Source organism: Verruconis gallopava (genome assembly GCF_000836295.1).
Source record: "Verruconis gallopava strain CBS 43764 unplaced genomic scaffold supercont1.53, whole genome shotgun sequence".
NCBI lineage: Eukaryota > Fungi > Ascomycota > Dothideomycetes > Venturiales > Sympoventuriaceae > Verruconis > Verruconis gallopava.
The window spans coordinates 62075-80019 of record NW_015622189.1 but is presented as its reverse complement, the minus strand read 5'-3'; the positions used below and the strand labels follow the sequence as shown (position 1 = coordinate 80019).

General features: G+C 60.0%; 2 protein-coding genes across 2 annotated transcripts; one reads left to right on the top strand and one right to left on the bottom strand.

Moving 5' to 3' along the window:
* Window positions 1-881: 881 nt before the first annotated feature.
* PV09_09083 (uncharacterized protein) lies at window positions 882-9382 on the bottom strand. Its single transcript, XM_016363075.1, has one exon. The coding sequence runs from the start codon at window positions 8689-8691 to the stop codon at window positions 1426-1428; it is 7266 nt and encodes a 2421-aa protein (XP_016209089.1). The 5' UTR covers window positions 8692-9382; the 3' UTR covers window positions 882-1425.
* Window positions 9383-13437: 4055 nt separating this feature from the next.
* PV09_09082 (uncharacterized protein) lies at window positions 13438-17912 on the top strand. The gene has a single exon (XM_016363074.1). The coding sequence runs from the start codon at window positions 14127-14129 to the stop codon at window positions 17889-17891; it is 3765 nt and encodes a 1254-aa protein (XP_016209088.1). The 5' UTR covers window positions 13438-14126; the 3' UTR covers window positions 17892-17912.
* The last annotated feature ends 33 nt before the right edge of the window (window positions 17913-17945 follow it).

Sequence of the window (17945 nt, the reverse complement as noted above, 5' to 3'; positions counted from 1 at the left end):
ATACAACTCAACTCTACCCCTCTCTTTTCTCTCCTGTCTCTCTCTTTATTTTTTTTTTTTTCTTTTCTTTTCTTTTCTTTTCTTTTCTTTTCTTTTTTTCTTTTTTTTTTGGGGGGGGGGGGGGGGAACCTCTCGCGTGTATCGTTCCTTGCCCTCTCTCAGCACCATAACCGCCCTTCTGCGCCTACGTACGTCTTGAATCTCTACCGCGAAGCCGTAGGTTTCTCGCCACTCGCCCACTGCGCACTTCGCAACAGAGGCATCTCCCCGTCGCAGTTGGACCACGAAACCGCGTTACAGCCTTTTTGCTCCGCAAAAGACACTTTCTTTCCTTTTTTTTTTTCCTCCCCTTCCTGTTCTTCACCTCACTTTCCTTCCGTCCTTCAGATCTTTTCTACCCAACCCCGATCGGTCCAGCGCCGCCAACCTGTCCCTCCGCGTTCGATCCAGGCGTCGGAGCCCGCCTCGGTCGCACGACGCCCGTCGAACTTCCGTCGCCCACGTCCAACGGCGGGGACCCCCGGGCCTCCGACTCAGAAGGCGTGCGCCGCTTTTCAAACGTCGTTCGACCGTCCGCCAGCAGCGCACCCGACGGGGGGTGTCCACATGAGACGTGCCGGGTGCTGCACTCGTGGCGGGGAAAGGGTGGAAGGGCCGAGGCAGGACTGGAAGCGCGGTGGGCTTGTAGAGATGGTCGCCTTGCCGTGGAATCTTTCCACGTCGGCTCTTTGCACGATCCGTCAGCGCGCGGCTCGGGACGTCTTGGGAGAAGGCAGATAATAAGGCAGCACGTATTTTTGAAGGACTAGAGTGCACAAGTGGAGGCTTCTACGTACGAAAAAGGGGAAGCATACAAGGACAAAAAGTGCAGGATTGCAAAATGCATCATTCTATTCCTTTGAAATTAAGGCCGAAGTAATGTGTATTGATGAGCATTCGAAGAACCTGGCCCCACGACACGCCTCTCCAAGTAGATTGTTTCGGCACCTCCCAAAACCCCCGGGGCGTGTGCAGAATGACGGGGGAAGAAGGAGGTGATCTTCAAAAATACAAGAAGAAGAGAAGTTTCCTTCTGAAAGCGGCCCTTTCTCTTCTCTTTTTATTTTTTTTTTCTCTCTTGCTCGCTTTTGCTGACGATGCTCGAACGATGCTTCAAAGGAATTTTATATTTCTCTTTTGTAGACGAAAATAATAGAACGCCTCCCAATGCCATCGAGAGCCTCCCTCCCCTACGGTGGCCCGTTATCTTCGTCATTAGGTCCATGCCAATACAGGTTAAGAACGAGAGCGCGAAGGGTACAGCCGCAAGGGAAGATAAAGAAAAAAAAGAAAACCGCCCCCAAAAAAAATGGGAGGGGAAATAAAACGGACTCGCTCTTTCGCACCGTCCTTCCTTCGGATACAAAATAAAAAGCATTCAAACGATCAGAGCTCCGAACTCTTCGGATCCTTTACATAGATGTCAGGCACCCTCGGTACCTGTGGACTTTTCTGCAAGTCCCTCCGTATCTGTTCTCGAACTTTTTGATCCCCGCTGCCGCCGGTCAATCGCCTGGTCATGCTTCTGAATCGGCCGCCAACGCTGGGCCGCAGCGTCGTTTCGATAGGGAATGACTCTGGATGTCCCAAACTGGGGGAAAACTCTTCGTCCTCCCAGGGCTCGTCGACGAGGGTGCCGTCGTCGGTGATGAGCGTCGACCGAGAGGTCGACATGCCCGCACTTTGTGTTCCTGAACTGCCAAGACCCGCGCTGTGGGGTGGCACCGCAGTGGGGGAGGTGACACTCCGCGAATGTAAGATAGGCCTTGTGCCCAACTGTGACGGCGGAGCGGCGAACCCACCGAACGCGGTCGGCGTCATGATCATAGCCTCTCTGCTGGGAGATATGCGGACATCTCCGCTGCCGCTGCCGCCGGCGCTTCCACTCGTGCCAATCCGATTGATGGCGCTGCCGTACGGATCGCCGAACCCGGTTTGAAAGCTGCTGACGCTGGCGTTGCGCTTGAGGCTTCTGTGGAGGATGGGCAACGTCTGCTGCTCGTACGTCGATTCGCGGAACGTGTCGTGGATCTCACTGGTGTCGTCGTCGTCTTCGTCGTTGAAAAAGTCGTCGAGCTGATCCAGCTTGTCGACAAGGTCGCCAGTGGTCGTTATTGTAACTTGTCTCGTGTCGTCGCTCATCATGGTTGCGGTCCGCCATTCGGGGAAAGGATAGTCTTCTGACACAAGCTCGATCGTGGGCGTCTCGTCGTCTTTGGCGCCACTGACTTCCGGTGTCGCGCACGTGTAGAAGACCGCGTGGACATTCTCTCGCGTCATCTTGGCGTGGGCAGCGGGCATGGGTATGGACCATCCCGAGTCTTCGGGGATGCCGTAGAGAGACTTGACGTTCTCGAATTCCTTTCTCTGCGCTCGCGACGTGTTTGCGCCCGCCATGCTCATCCGCAGATGCTTGTTGTCGAGCGGCGTTGCCGTCATCGTCATCATGAGCTCGTCCATGACGGCAAGAGCCTGAGGGCAGAACTCGGTCTGCAGCAGCCGCAGCAAGGGGCTCAGAAGATCGCTGCCCTGGTTCGTGATTTCCGGATTCCGCATGTTGATATGAGGAATGATGACGCACAGGAGGTGCATCGTCTTGATCTTGAACCACGGCAGCTTGTTGGTCAGCAAGCTGAACAGGAAAACCAAGATCTGATATTCCTGAGCGGGAAAGTAGACGGTCTTCAGCGCCGGGATCAGATCCTGGAGGAACTCGTCGTCGTTCGCGTAAAGCAGCCGCGTGAACTTGTCCAAAGGATCCGCGAGGTTGTCGTAGCCCAGCCCGCTGGCGACATGGGCCAGAGTGCTCGCGGAAGTCAAAGTGGCAGGGTCCTTGACCATTGTTTCGAACAGCCTCAAGAAGCGTGGGAGGTTGGCCAGCAGCGTGTACAGGAATCGGCTGTCGTCCCCGACGACGGCGGTGGAGGGCAAGGCAACCAGCTTCTCCAGGACCTTGAGCGACTTTTCGAGACAGACACTCGACCGCACGCCTTTGTAGAGCAAGACCTGCACGCCGTCGAAGTGACCCGACCATTTGTCGACGGGGAATGTCTCGGACAGGCGCTCGATGACGACCTCGTCGCTCAGATCCACCTTGTCGATAAACCGTTCGAGCATGGCCAACGCCTCCAAGAACTCACGCTCGTGGATGGTGTCAAGGCAGGCGCACGTGGTCCAGAACAGTTGCGGGTATTGGATCAGGTCAGCGGGGGCGAGCGCGTCGATGATCTTTTTCATGGTGGTGAGGATTTCGAGCGAGAACGTCTGCACCTCGGCGGAATCGTCGGCGATCGTATTCGAGAGGCGCGCCAGCATGTCCGCGAGCATGACCTGTTCGAGGGAGCCCAAGATGGTTCTGAAGACCTGGAACGACCGGCACGCAAGATGATGCACGGGACAGATGGACGCCCACTTGAGGGCCATCTTGCTGCAGTCCTCGCGTATGGAAGGGTACGTCATGCTGAAGATGTTGATCACCTCCGTCGCGACAAAGTTCATCGCGGGAGGCAGTCGGATGTCGGAATCGTCCTCTTTCTTTCCGTTGTAGTCTTCGTACGCCCAGACGACCTTCGCGTCCTCTCCCCGCACAAGGTCGATGAAGTTTTCTATCGAGCGCTTCGTGGGCGCCGTCTCGGGCCCGTCGTCGATTTGAGAAATGACGAGCTCGTGCATCAGGTGCACGAGCATCTCTCGAGCCTGGTCCTGGACTAGCGGAATGTAGTGGTCCCAGAGGATGAAGATGACGTGCAGCAGCAGCGGCACGGCCTCCTTGGACAGTTTCATGGGCGCAACCATCAGGTCGACGAGCAGGATCAGGCAGAGCTGCCCAGGCGAGAAGCCTTGTTGTTTCGTGCCGGCCGGAAGGACGACGCCGAGGTCGGCCAGATACGGGAAGCCGGCGGCGTCCGGCGGCGGCGCCTGGCTGTACACCTTGTCCTTCTCCAGCACCATCGCCTTCGGGGTGATCTGCAGCTGCAGAAACTCGACGACCTTGGAGCCGGCCGGGGTGCCGGCCAGGTAGACGACGATCTGCTTTGCGTAGTCGACAAAGTTCTGCTCCTTGCGATCGAGGCACAGCGTGATGATGAAGTCGAGCACAAGCTGCACGTTGCCCGCGTGCGGACCGTTGGATAAGGCCTGCCACAGCGCCTGAATCTCGTTGTGCAGCGCGTTCCCGCACTTGACGGTGATCTCGAACAGGTTGACGAGCAGCATGTACGACGCCGCGGTCGGGCCGCCGTTCGGATCGATCTGCAGCTCGATGGCCTGGATCCACGGCAGCATCGCGGCGACGATGTTCCGCTGGTGATCGGGCTGCAGGTCCTTGAAGAAGCGCGAAAACTCCGAGAAGACGTGGAAGGCCAGCTCGGGATGCTGCTGCGCCAACCTCTGCGACGTTTCGAACTGCGCTCGCTTGTACACGGCGATGGTCTTGTCCGAGATGCTGATGTCCAGATCCTGCAGCTTCGAGTTCTTGTTCTGCCGCTCTTCCAGCAGCCGCAGCAGCCGGACGGACTTGACCCGCAGCTGGTTGTTCTCGTTGCCGAGCGTGTACAGGCCGGCGCAGAGGATCTTCCAAAACGCCGGGGCAAAGTCGGACCGCTCCATCAGCACGTCGGTCACGACCTTGAAGTAGCTTTCGAGCGCCTTGGGCGACTTGGCGCAATAGCACATCTCGATGGCGCGGTTGAGGAAGTACGGGAACTCCTGGTTGTAGATGATCAGGTTCTTGAGCGCGCGACGGCCCGCGGCGTGCGTCTTGTCGCTCGGGGTGCTGAAGATGGTGTCAATCCACGAGACCATCCGGCCAACGTCGAAGGACATCTGCACGCCGCCGGGCGCGGTGAAGTTGACCGGTCCGGCGCACAGGGTCGCGAGCGCGTTCAACGCCGCGACCTTGAGGTTACGCTTTTCAATCTCCATGGACGCGTCCAAGAAGCGCGTGTTCCCGTACCCGTTGTCCCGGTCCAGCATCGAGCGTCGCTCGCGTTGCCGAATGACCTCTTCGTTCGGCGAGTAGCCGCACCAATCCTCCATGAGGGAGAAGGCCGCCTTTCTCGACTGAAACGGCATCCACCGCAGCGGATCGGCAGTCTTGATGATGCCTTGATACAGTTCCTCCATGAGGCCGCAGAAATGCGTCCTCAGCTTGTTGTACTCCCACTCGTTGGAGATCTCCGCGTCGCTCAGGAACAGCCGGATGTCCTTGGTGTAGTTGACGAGGTTGTTGAGGATCCACTCGTCCTTGTACGCCTCGGCGCTGTGCAGAAAGCGCGACGTCATCTTGTACACGTGCGCGACCTCGGTGCGCATGAGGTCCGACCGTCGGTTGCGACGAGGATTGCTCATCGAGCGCTGGTGCATCCTGATCTTTGCCTCCTCGTTCCCGTTCACCACCGCCGGCTGCAGGCACTCGAGCAAGGTCTTGTAAAGGCTGTGATTGATCGAGCCGAGGCCGACGACGACCGCTTCCCTGATCTTCTGGTTCGTCACGCACAGGAACGGGATGACCTTGGCGAAGAGCTCGTTGGCGGTCAGGACCTTGTCCACGCCGGGCTGCGACGACTTCGAGCCCTTGCGGACGTGCGTCGAGCTCTGCGACTGCGAAGCCGTGTGGTAGGGCCCCTTGTTGGTCAGAGTCGAGCATGCGAAGATGAGGTACAGCTTCCACTGCTCGACGACCAGGTCCGGTGCCGTGATGGCGAACCTCGAGCTGCCCTGCCGGTCCATGAGGTCGAGCATCGAGTACGGGTTGCCCTGCGGCACCTCGCCCAGCCTCGAGATGGTCATCATCATCTGCGAGATGCGGCTGCACACGCTCTCGCGAGTGAGCGTCACGGCGAAGGGGCACGTCTCGAAGGCGAGACGAATGATGTTCGGGAAGATGATGTTGAGCCAGAGAGCGGCGTCGTGCGGCACGTCGCTGCCGCACAGCTCGATCAGAGTCGTCTGCAGATTGCTGGCCCTCATGCCGCGCTGGAGCCTGCTGCGCTCGGCCACGGACAGCTTCTCGTCGTTGACCGCGACCACCATCTCGGGCGTCTTTTCGATGATGTGTATGATGCGTTCGTTCGTCTTGCCGAGAGCCGTGTCGAACTCCGTGACCAGTCTCAGGACGCTGATCGCGAACGTGCGAACCCTGCAGGCGGGGGAGCAGAGGAAGAACAGACCGTGAGACTCGACCTCGTCGACGTGCGCGGAAACGCCCGCCAGGTCGAGCTGGGCGCCTCGGTGCGTGGCTCCGGTCTCGTCGCCGCCTTCTGCGGGTGCCACACGTTTGGTCTTTTGCTTGATCTCCTCGATCCAGATCTCCAGCAGCTCGATGTACAGGCGCAGCGTGCTCTCGATGTGATCTGGGCCCAGCATGCCGCCGTCGGACATTGTCGAGTACCGGTCGTCAAAGTTGAAGATGAAGCGCGCGAAGCCGACGGTGACCTGTTGGGCAAACGACTGTCGCGCAATGGCCTTGAGCGACTGAGCGGAGGAGGCGGCGATGTTGCCCTGGACGTGGGCGGTGCCGGTGCAGAGAAGATTGATGAGCGACTTGAAAGAGATGTGAGGGGAAAGACAGCGCGGCAAGGCCTGGACGGCGACGTGCAGCAGGTCGTAGTACGTCTGCCGCACCTCGGCGGGCGTGGCGTGCTCCTCGCGTCTGGTGAAGCTGAACGCTTCCGCCATCGGCGTCTTGGGCGTAGGCGTGGCGAAGCGGCCGTCGAGCTCGGCCTGCCCGCCAAAGTGCTTGTCGCAGAGCAAGGTGATCTCGGCGAGGATCTTGCAGAACTTGTTGTACGACTCCTTGGTGACGCTGTCGAAGCCCGAGACCATGACGGGCCTCGACAGGCGCTCCTCTTTGCTGAGCTCGGACGTCGTGGACGTCGGGTCGACGCTGCGGGGGCTCAGGGGCATGGACGACACCTGGAAGGGCTCCAGCGACGGGTCGCTGTCGAAGCTTTTGGGAAACGGCGGAGGCTGGCCCTTCTCCAGGTCCGTCATGATGGCGAGGAACGATCGGATTCCGATGACCACCTTTTCGGGCTCCAGATCGATCATCCTCGGCTCCTTCCCGCTGGCGTAGAGCTCGGAGCTCATCAGCGCGGGAAACAGGATGTTTTCGAAGCAGAACTTTTGGTACTTGTAGCCAATGATGCGCACGAGCTGGATCAGCGGCTCGGCGACCGCGGGCTCGGTGGATATGTAAGATTTGCGGCCAGGTATGAAGACGAGACGGGTGATCTCTTGCAGGTTCCGCAGCGCCACGGACTGCGTGTCGGCAATGCGGTAGAGGTAGGTCCAGACGAGACGGCAGATGCCTCGAAGGGCAGAGGGCCGCGTGCTGCGTTCCTTGAGCTTGGACTGCAGAGGCATGATGAGCGACATCCACGACTGCACGAAGATCTCGTGCGGAGAGGCGCACACAACGGCGACCAGCGCTGGGAAAGCGTTGCTCCAGTTCTTGGGTTTGGTGAGCGCGTGTTGCAGGCGCGGCTTTATGATCTCGATGAAGCCCCGCCAACGCGGCGTGTTGAGTTCCGAGGTGGCCGTGGCCGCGAGCGGGAGCAGCAGCTCCCTGAACAGGTTGTTGAAGGCGTACTTGACTGGCTGGCCCGAGGCGCTGACGGACATCTTGGCCAGGTTGATCATGAACTCGCACGACTGGTTCCAGGCGACGTCCGGCTGAGACTTGACGCGAAGCCAGCGCATGCCCCGAATGACGAGCACGGCACGACCTTCGGGCTCCTTGGCCGTGGCGATCTGCATGGATTCCAGGTCCTGCAGAAACCGGGCGGTGACGTTGGCGAAGTCGATCTCGCTCATGGAGCCCAGCAGCTGTCCAAAAATGACCCAGTTCGACTGCCGGAACGGCGAGGACTCGAGCTCGTCGGGCAAGGCGCGACTCAGCTGCTTGTAGATGATGTCTTGCAGCCGGTCGGACATGTCTGGGCCGACGTCCGCCAGCGTGCAGACGGAGAAGATCTCGAGCAGGACGCGGCAGAGCAGATAGATGGATATCGTGGACCTCCTTTCCAGCTCCTGACACTTGCGGTGCAGCGCCACGTTGGCCTCGGCGCCGGCCGCGTTCGTCGTGGACAGCATCTTCAACGCCTGCGCTCGCTCGTCCCTCGCGGCGTTGGCGGCCTCGCTCTTCTGCTTGCGCCACAGCATCAGACTGTCGATGAGGGGCTTCGGCTTCTGTCTCGCAATGTGGCCCAAGGCCGACACGAGCTGGTCAAAGGCCGGGTCGACGCCGGGCCCGCATATGGTCTCCACCCTCGGCTCGATGGCTCGCGCGTCGCTCAGACACAGGTTGATCTTCTGCTCCGCCGTGCCAATGAAGGCGTTGAACAGGTGGTGCAGCGCATACTCGCTGACCATGACCTGCGCCGGCGCCTGTGGGTGGGCGCTCCTCGACTGACTGCGCGTATGATTGTGGGATCTGCTCGTGCGACCGCTGCTGTGCATCCGCTCTGGTCGCCGGTAGTTCGCGGTGCCGCTCTGCATTGCGGGTTCCTGCCCAAACGATGGGCACGGCGAGTGGCCCTTCTGGCTGACGGGAGGTGGCGCCATGGCCCCGTACCCGTTGCTCTGCATGACGACGGCGTTCGCTGAGGTCGGTGTCGTCACCCCAACGCCGATGCTGCTGTCGCTGGTCATGGTCCTCGTGTCGAACGCATGCTGGGCCTGTCCGCCCGCTTCAGCAATGATCTGAGGAGTGATTGGGCTTGTGGTTGGGGAGCTCGCGTGGCTCGCGTTCCGTGAATGCTGGATGGCACCGTGCACGATCGATGTCTGCCGGTGATGGCCATACGAGCCCGAGAGTTTGCGCTCGAGCAGAGGTGGTGGTGGTGGTGGTGGCGGCCCTACTCCTGCTGCTGCTCCTCCTCCTCCTACGCCTCCCGCAGCTACAGCCGCGTCGGCATGCGCCGCTACTCTAGGCGTAGTGGTGGGGCCGGGCGTCTGTGAGCGCGAGGGGACGTGAGTCGAGGTCGATGTGAGGGCGCGGCCACGTGGGACGGATGGTTCTCGCGGGTAGGCTGAGGTCGGGACGGTCGTGTTGGAGAGTATGTCGTGTGTATGGGCGATGGCATGGTGATTAGACAGAGATTCGCTCCGTTGTCTGCCTTTGCTCGTGAACTGCGGAGCAGCTATAGTGGACCAAGTCGTTGTCAGCTTTACATGTCCGCCTGGTGGGTTATTTTGCAGTGCAAAGGAGGCTTGGTCCTCAATTCAAGGGGAAACAGAGGTGCGTGTAGGTTTTCATGTCTGGGCTGAAACTCGGCCTGGTGGCTCCGCTGCAACAAGAGCGGAGCACCACACCGGGGGACGAAGTTTCTGAGCCAGGCACGTCGAAACACGTACGAGCGAACTGGTGGTGGACCTGGAGACAGCCAGCTCGGGGTGCGGTCGCACCACAGGACGATTGGATACGGCGCTGATGCCCAAATGCTGCTGCCACACAAACACCCCCTCCTCTTTCTTTTCTCTCGCCAACATGCGCGCGCGCCACCACCACCGCCATCGTCACCACATGCGGGCTGTCTCTAGTCTCCGATGCCAGTCGAGCGCAGGGAGCGGAGCGAGGGGGTTGTGTGGAAGGGAAGCAAACGGGAGGCGAGAGGGGCTTGGGGGGGTTTGGTGTGTTAAGCGCATGATAGCAGTCCTTCGTCGACTCACCCATCCAAAACACTCTTCGCCGCGCGCCGCCTTGATCATAGGACGAGGTTAGGCGGTAATGAATAGCACGGGCTCGTGACGTATCATCTCAAGGGAGAACCGACGGAGAGTAGTGGTGAGAAGCATGCTCTCGCTGAGGTGGCGCGCCGTCGCCTGGAAATTATTATTGGGGACACGACAACTGAGTAGTGACCGGCAGCTAAAACGGTCGGGGACTAAACTTGTGCGTCTTTTGCCCAAAGAACAGTCGAAAAGCGCCCCTTCAAGGCCCGTCCGCTACTGTGTTCAGGTATCGCGCGTTCCTTCTTTTTTTTTTCTTGTTGGTTTATTTATTTTTTTTTTCTCTCTCTCGTTCTCCTGGAAGCCTTCTTGACAGGTTGCTTGGCTACCGCGTCCGCGGGGACGAAACGCAACGACGTGCAAAACCGACGGGGAGATAATAATAGAGACAGTGCCTGACTCTGTACCTGTACAGTTTGAGCGCGCAGCAGTAGTACGGTTGCCGATCGTCTTTCTTCCCCTGACATGCGCTGCGAAAACGGGTGACCTGCAAGCAAGACCGCCGTTCCTTTTCCATGCTGTGCCTTGGGACAGCCACCACCAGTGGCAGCTCTCGCGGCACGACACGACGCCGCAATAATCACACCTTCCTTGCCGTCGTGCCTCTTGCTCTTCCACGGCTTGGGGATTCTTGTTCACTTGTTCGCGTGTTTCTCTTCCCCCCCTCCCTTCCTCTCTCTCCCTCGTCGCTGCGCTTTGTTTGGTTCGCCGCCCGCCTTTCCTAGCTACGGGGCATGACGGTGGAACTCAGCGCCGCGTGGTTCGGAATTACGTCCGTTGCTGACGTCTGCCCAATGAAAACGCCTGCTCGGTTTCTCTGCTGGCCATCGGTGCGAACGAGCAAAGAATGTGGTCGCCGATGGCTGGAGTGCTGTGTGACCGATCCGGCGTCCACTGGCAGCCGGTGGTCCGAACAGGTAGATGTGTGTTGCACTTTGCAAGAGCAAGCACCCAGCACAGCTTGCTCCGTTCCACGCCGGCGCCCGCTGCCCACGACGACTTTGGTGACTCCATGGGTGCTACGGGCGTACTTCGGATGGACACAACTCCACACGAGGGCACAGAGTTACTACAAGTCCAGGTGACATCCCGTCACCAAACACGTTGGGCACAACGCTGGGTGAGTCGGTGGATGCGGCTGGAATTCATGTCTTGGTCACGTGTCGTTCACATGCACGCCACTCTCGCTTCAGAGGTGCAGCAACTTAAGGCGTCTTCACTTCACGGGTGATCAACGTGCCCCAATCAAGGAACGTGTCAAGAACACCGCCGTAGCGGCTGCGAGAGATTTGCGATCAGTAACAATTCATCCTTTGAAACTTTCACGCCAAAGGACGTTTCTGTGGTGAGGCGCGATACCTCGAGATCCCGCACTCTTTTTGGCTTTTCAGCCACCAGTATTCGCGCGCTCTAGCATGTCCACGACGCGCGATGCTCCTGCACACGTCATACACAAGACCAAGCCAAGCAGTGAATCAGTTATCATAACAAAAAGCAACCATGTGCGCCGTCCTTGTTGCCCGAGAAAAAAAAAAGGAAATATGACTCAGGAGCGAGAGAGGAAAAACAAACTGTATGCTATTTTGAGAGTTGGGCAGCATGTGAACTTTCTTCACGTTCCAACGGCGTTGATTTTGGGAGGCAGCAGGACAGCAGGCCGAAGGAACGATCACGCCAACTCCTCCGAATAGGTCGACTGACCGGAGCAAGGCCCGTCCGTGTATGTCGGTTCGGCCAACGTTTGTGCTTGCGCTTGCGTTGAGTTAGGCATCCTCCGCACACTAGCACACGCGGGACGGGCTGAACGTCCAAGCAGTCCACAGCCCAAAGGTCGTCATTGCTTCTGCCTCAGTAGCGAAACTTTAGGGCGGACCTGCGAAACTCCTTATCGCGTGCAGGGCGGGAAAAACGCAGTTGCAGAGCGCGCGCTGATCGTACAGCCAGGATGACCCTTCTCAGCCGCGTGCCGGGCAGGGAAAGGGCTCGCAGACCCGAGGTCAAGCAGGCGGCGAGTTGGGCGGCGGGCTTTGGAGACTCGATTGGGACGGCGTAGCGGATGTGAAGTTGGGCTGGGGGATGCCGGTGTTGAGTCTTCCACGACGTGCGGTGTCCTGCAGGCCTGCTCTGTGAGGAGAAACAGCGGGGGTTGTGCGAGCTCAGCGGCACGGCTTGCCCATCAGCGATCGGTGGAACGCATGACGTCGACAGAGCTGAAGCGCCAGGCTCTGTGCGACGGTTTGGGCGGCACGTCGCCGAGAACGAGCAGGCTGCGGATGGACATGAAAGAGGAGGGGAGATCGAAGGGTGGCGGCTCGAGGAGTCCAGCGGAGGGAGCGCTAGGCTGTGGGAAGATCTGGAAAAGAAGCTAAGCAATCTAGTCTGGAGTCTAGAGTCGGAGATTTGCGCACGCTATTCGAAGCCAGGCAAGTCAGCCATGGAAGGGCGCGCGGAGGGCGGATGCACGCACCCAGGAACAGGTTCCGCCGCATCGCACACTGGCTGGCGGCGTGCTGCAGCGCCCGTGACGGTGACGAAGCAAATATAGTACGCTGCAGCGCGGTACATCGCTCCTGGAGGAAGAACGAGGACGGGACGGTGTATTGTTCTTTGGACAGTCGTCCTAGCCGCCATTCTCGCCGCAGGAAGAAGATCCGCATCCAATCCCGCACGTCGTCCCCGGCGCGGCTCCGAAGCCGGGAACGAGGACCCCCCGGCCAGGCTGCTGGAGTGCGGCTGCAAGAAGGTCGGAGGGGAGGGGGAGAAAGAGGATGGATCTCGACGGCGATCAGCGGTGGTGCGAACGGCGGAAAGGATGGTCCTGCCGGGCGTGCGTGCAGGGAGGAGGAGGACGATGACGAAGACGGTGCTGATGATGTTAATGATGATGTGCAGAGCGTGTGTCGGCCAGCGTGGAACCCAGCCCTGGCCTGGCGAACGAGATCAACACGGTGACGATCGGGAAGGGATGCAGCCGGTAGCGAGTGCGTTGATGCCGGCACAGAGGCAGACTGTGCGTGACGAAGCACGGCGGCCACACGACGGCGCTCGATGGAAGGGAACAGAAGGAGGTCGACACATGGTCAAGGCCGCCGGTGACAGATGCAGAAGCTCACGCGCCATCATCGTGCATGCAGAGGCGAGGCAGCGCGCAGGACGTGTGGTGACGGAGCGGGGCGATGGGATGGGAAGATGCAGACACAACTCACACGGGGCGGCGCCGGGGACGTGGACAGCGCAAAACACGGCGAGCTGCTGCTGCTGCTGCTGCTACTGCTGCGACTGCTCGCCCGCCGCACACTCGCGCACAGCACGTAGATAGTTACCGTACAGCCCGCCGTGCAGATGGTCGAGCGGAAGCGCTCGTTGAGGCGTGCGCGCCGGTCGCTGGGCGCCCGATCGCGGAGACGAGGCGCTTGCACGCTGAGCACGCAGCACCCGCGCTACCGTCGTGTTGGGCCGCGACCCAGATCGTCGTTCCGCGACCTCACCGCTACTCCAGCGACTCCAAAGCGTCCAGTCGTGGCAGAGGCACGGCTCGACAGCGCCGCAGTCTGGAGCTTAGTTGCAGGCCAGCGCCGCGCTCGAGCACGCAGCAGTGCCGTGGAGCCCGTCCTTGTCGTCCGCATCGCTCGCCTGCGCTGCCCGCCAAACACAGCTCGCCCGCCGCAAACACCGCGTGCTGCTGTCTCTCTTCCTCCTCTCTGCGCGCGCTCGACTCTCCCCGCCCTTCACCCTCTGTCGTCTTTCTCGCTCTCTCACTCACCCACGCGCTCTGTCGTGCGATTGTGTGTGCGTGTGCGCGTGTGCGCGTGTGTGAGAGACCTGCTGCCTCTCTTCGCTCCCTTTCCCAGCGGGCCCAAATCGTCGTCGTCCTCCTCCTCCTCCGCCCACAGACTCTTCCACCTTCGGTCTCTACGGCCTCACGCCCTCCAATCTCCACCCCCACCCCCACCGCCAGCTCTCCTGTCTGCGTTTCTTTTGCAGTCCATTTGCCTCGTCGCCGGCCCTCGCACCACGTCCTCAGCACTGCCCATCCTGGTCCCACGTCCAGTCGCTCGCAAGGATAGCCTTTCCAGCCCAGTCCTCGGCGATCCTGCTCTCGCGTCCAATACCACCGAACTCCAAATCACGCAGCCTGCGTCCGCGCGCAGATAACGATATACCGCTTGTTTCTCGGCCTTCCTTCTGCGTCACCGACTCTTCCAGCACAACGTATCAGCCCTCCTCCAGCCCGTGTCGTCTGCCCTGCCATGGGCTTCGCTCCTCAACCACCGCCGTCGTCCTCCTTCCTCCCTCCTCTGTCCTCGGCCTGTTGAGCGGCATCTGATGGCCACAACGGACTCGACAGTGCAGCAATGCTAGGCCAACTGCTGCACTCTTTCAACCCTGCGCGCCGCGTCGCGCCGCGCACCCTCGAGGTCAGCTCGCAGATTGAGGACGTACATACAAAGGGCCTTCTGTTCCCTGACGTGCCGTATCTGCGCGATGCCGACGCCTTGACGCCCTCCACGCCCGCGTCCGAGCCGCCGGACTGCCACCTGCCCTCGGACCTGGACCTCGACGACAAGCGTGACGTCCGTGTTCTCATAGCCCAAGGTGAAACCTTGACGCTGCAGCCCCTGCTGCTCTTCGATTCGAAGTACGACCCGAACGTGCAACCACCGACCATCAGGCATATCCGGTCCGGCAGCAGGGGCGAAGGCCTCGCCAACCACGCTCGCACCGCGTCCGGCCCTCCACGTCAGTACGGAAGATTGCCTCAGATCGCTTCCATCCCGGAAACCAGCGGCCGAGAGTCTCCCAGCCTACCGAGCCCCACGTCCGCCACCGCCACGCCGCAACGCTCGCGCTTTCGACGCTCGTCGCTGCCCTCCGCCGGCGAATCGGACGTATCCGGCCCCTCGACGCGCCACAGAGACACGGACGAGATCGTAAACACGGCCCTGAACTGCATGTTCGAAAATGTCCAGACGACATATCGCGGCATCAGCAACAAGATCAAGATCGTCCAGCGGGAAGCCAAGCCGTACGACTCGACCATCTGCAGGGACACGTTTGGCAACCAGTTTGCGGCGTCGCACGCGAGAACGTCGAGTTCGTCGGTGCGAAAGCCAAGCGGCTTGTCCTCGTCCTTCACCGTCGGAGACGCGTACCCTGACCCTCCCAAGTCAGCGTCTGCTCTCGACGAGGGCCCTCGCATGGAGGAGCCTCGCAGGACGGTCCTGATCACGCGCACTTTTTCTGTCAAATGGTCGGACGAAGAGGCCGCAGCCGCCTCGAGTGATCCGTCCGACGCGGAGAAGAGCGGCGGCGCCAGCGACGCGTCCAGCAGCCTGCCGGCCGTTGTTATCGCCGGCGGAGAACACAGCCAGAGCCCGCAGAAACCCCGTCGCACGCCCATCAGGCCTTCTCCAAAGCCGCCCATGTTTGCCATCACACTGGTCCTCTCGCTTCCCGTCTCGACGATCGATGGTTCACGACCAGGATCACGCTCCGGAGGCCTACGGAGAAAGGGTTCGGAGATGAACAGCGGCTGGACCTCGCTCGCGTCATCCCTTGACTCGGGCATGGTCATGGACTCCCTCTCCGGCTTGGAGTCTTCGACCGCGTCGCTCAGCAGCGACGTGGACGAGCGAGTAGATAAGGTAATTGGCCAGCACTGGGACATCATCGTTCGGACGCTGTCGAGCCTGCAGCAGCTTGCGGAGCAGAAGATCCTTGAGCAGCTGAGGATAGCCTCCCACCGAGGACGGGCTCCCAAGCTCCTGAACTACTCTCTTGCCTCTGATGTCGACCTCAAGAAGGCTGCGACAAAGGCTTGCATCAGGGTCGTACGCGGCATCAGGATCCTGCGAGTGCGAACTGGACAAGGCAAGTGGGGCGTCTGGCGGGAGGAAGCACGATGGCTGAACAAGTGGGCGTCCGAGCGGGAGAAGACGAGCTTCTTGTTCAACCTCTGCACCGCTTTTCTGGGCACACACACGGAGTGGCTCGACATTGCCGGTCCAAAATACTACAGGCAGCAGCACCGCGAGCAGCTGCGCCTGGGCTCTGCGAGCGAGCCGTCGGTGCCTCACCGTACCGTCATCGTCTCCAATGACAAGATGGTTGCGCGACGACTCATCTTCTTGCTCTCCGCATTCTTGCCAGCCAACCACCACACCCCTGGCGACGCTTCGCCGCTACGACCTAGTACGTCGGCATCCGTCCGTGCGTTCTCACAGTCGCCACCGATGCATGTGCCTCTGTCTCGAGAGGAATCGCTCCGCCGCACGATCAACAGACGCGGCAAGCGCAGCGGCTCCCGCCAGCCAATGTCTGGCGGTCGCACTCCGCAGCCTTCGAGTGCGCCAAGCGACACAGACGATCGTACAGAGACTGGCACGGTCCGTTGCGTTGGGGACCAAACACAGTCGCCTCGGAACTCTAGCGAGCTGCGGTCATTGATACGAGCTAAGCTCACCATTGTTGACGTCGATCCGTCTGCACGCAAGAGCAGCGCCACGACGTCGCCAACCGTCAATCCGGGCACGGTCATACCTGCCCCGCACATTGAATTCCAGCGCAAGTATTCCTCTGGTCAGCAGGATATGAGACGGCCAGACAGCCAAGACAGCCTAGCCTCGGAGAACTTGATGCAGACGCTGCAACGCAGCAACACGGGCACAAGTGTCGAGTCGCAGCCTGGCAGCCGCTGGGGCAGCTTGCGGAGCTTTTGGAGCATGGGCAGTCGACGGGACTCGTCTACGAACTACAGCGACGCTACCCAAACGGATGACGAGGGTTTGGGCATCGTCGGTCTCCACGCCTCAGATTCTTACAATAACAACAGCGGTGGCGCCGGCAATAAGTTGCTACAGCAGATGGTCGGTGAGGCGGAAGCGGAGCGCGCTCGCGTGCGGAGAATCACCGGCACAAGCTCGCCCAACGCAATACCCACCACCCCGGCTATAGTCAGTCCAGAGATGGAGCTACCGTCCAGCTCCTCGACGTCACATCCCATAGATGTCCCCGTAAAGATGACCGTCAACGAGCGGGATGGCGTGATCGACGTTGAGTTCCCTGGCTTCTCCCCGGTCAGGTCGCCTCCGGGGCCCCAGGCCCCATTCAGTTCCAGCTACGGCAGCCTCGGAGTTCTTCAGTCGCTCATGTCCGATACGCCTCGCGATACTGGACACGCCATGAATGTAGCTGGGTGGCTAAGGTCCGGAGTTCATCCCGACTTCGAGCTTCAGGCGGCCTTGCCGTATCCGGAGCTGATCGACGACGTCAAAGCTGCCATGAAGGCCGAGCCAACGCCAATCACTCGCAGGACCGTGCCCGAAGGCGAGGTGAAAGAGGAGTGGGTTGACGTGTGCACGTCCAACGTGGCCGACGCAACCAACTTCACCATCACCCGCATTAAGCTGCGGAGACTCGTACGATACTTGCCTCCACCGCCGCCACCGGTCGTCACACCCATGTTGACCACTCGGTCCAGCATCAAGTCCAAGTTGCCAATCAGGTCGCAATATGGCAATCCGTACGACGAATCGCTGCTTCAAGTTCCGACTCAGATCACTGTAGACGAGGTCTTTGAGGAAGAAAAGGTCGTGGATTGCGACCGCGCCTTGACGGATGCTTTGGAACGAGTGATTGCTCAAAGTGGCCCTCCATCCAAGACGTCATCTGCTGCGAACTCGCGCGCCAACTCTGTTCGCGGTCGCAACAACGTTCCAGCCTACGAGGACCGCGTCGAAACGCCAGAGGTTCCTCAGAATGAGTGCAAGAAGATGGTCATCGGAGCTCTGGAGCAAATCGCGACAGCAGTGGAACGCGACAGGCGCGACGCGCGCAAATACGGCGGCGCCAGACTTCGAAGTCTCAACGAGGGAGCGGAGAGCAGTCTACGGGAAGGAATATCGAAATGGTTTGACGAGATCGAGCGGAACAAGAAAGCGATTGATGCGCAAAAGGCAGAGATGTCCCGCGAGGCTTTCGTACCAACTGCAAAGGTCAACGACGACGCGAGCAGTCAATCTACAGTCAAGCCCAAACGATCGAAGAGCAAGAAGGAGAGCACATCCGCGAAGATGTCTTCTTTGCCCCAGCAGCTCATTCAACCTACAACAAAGGCCTAGGGTGGTTTTTTTTTTTTTTTAAAAAAAAAAAAAAAAAAAAAAAAAAAAAAAAAA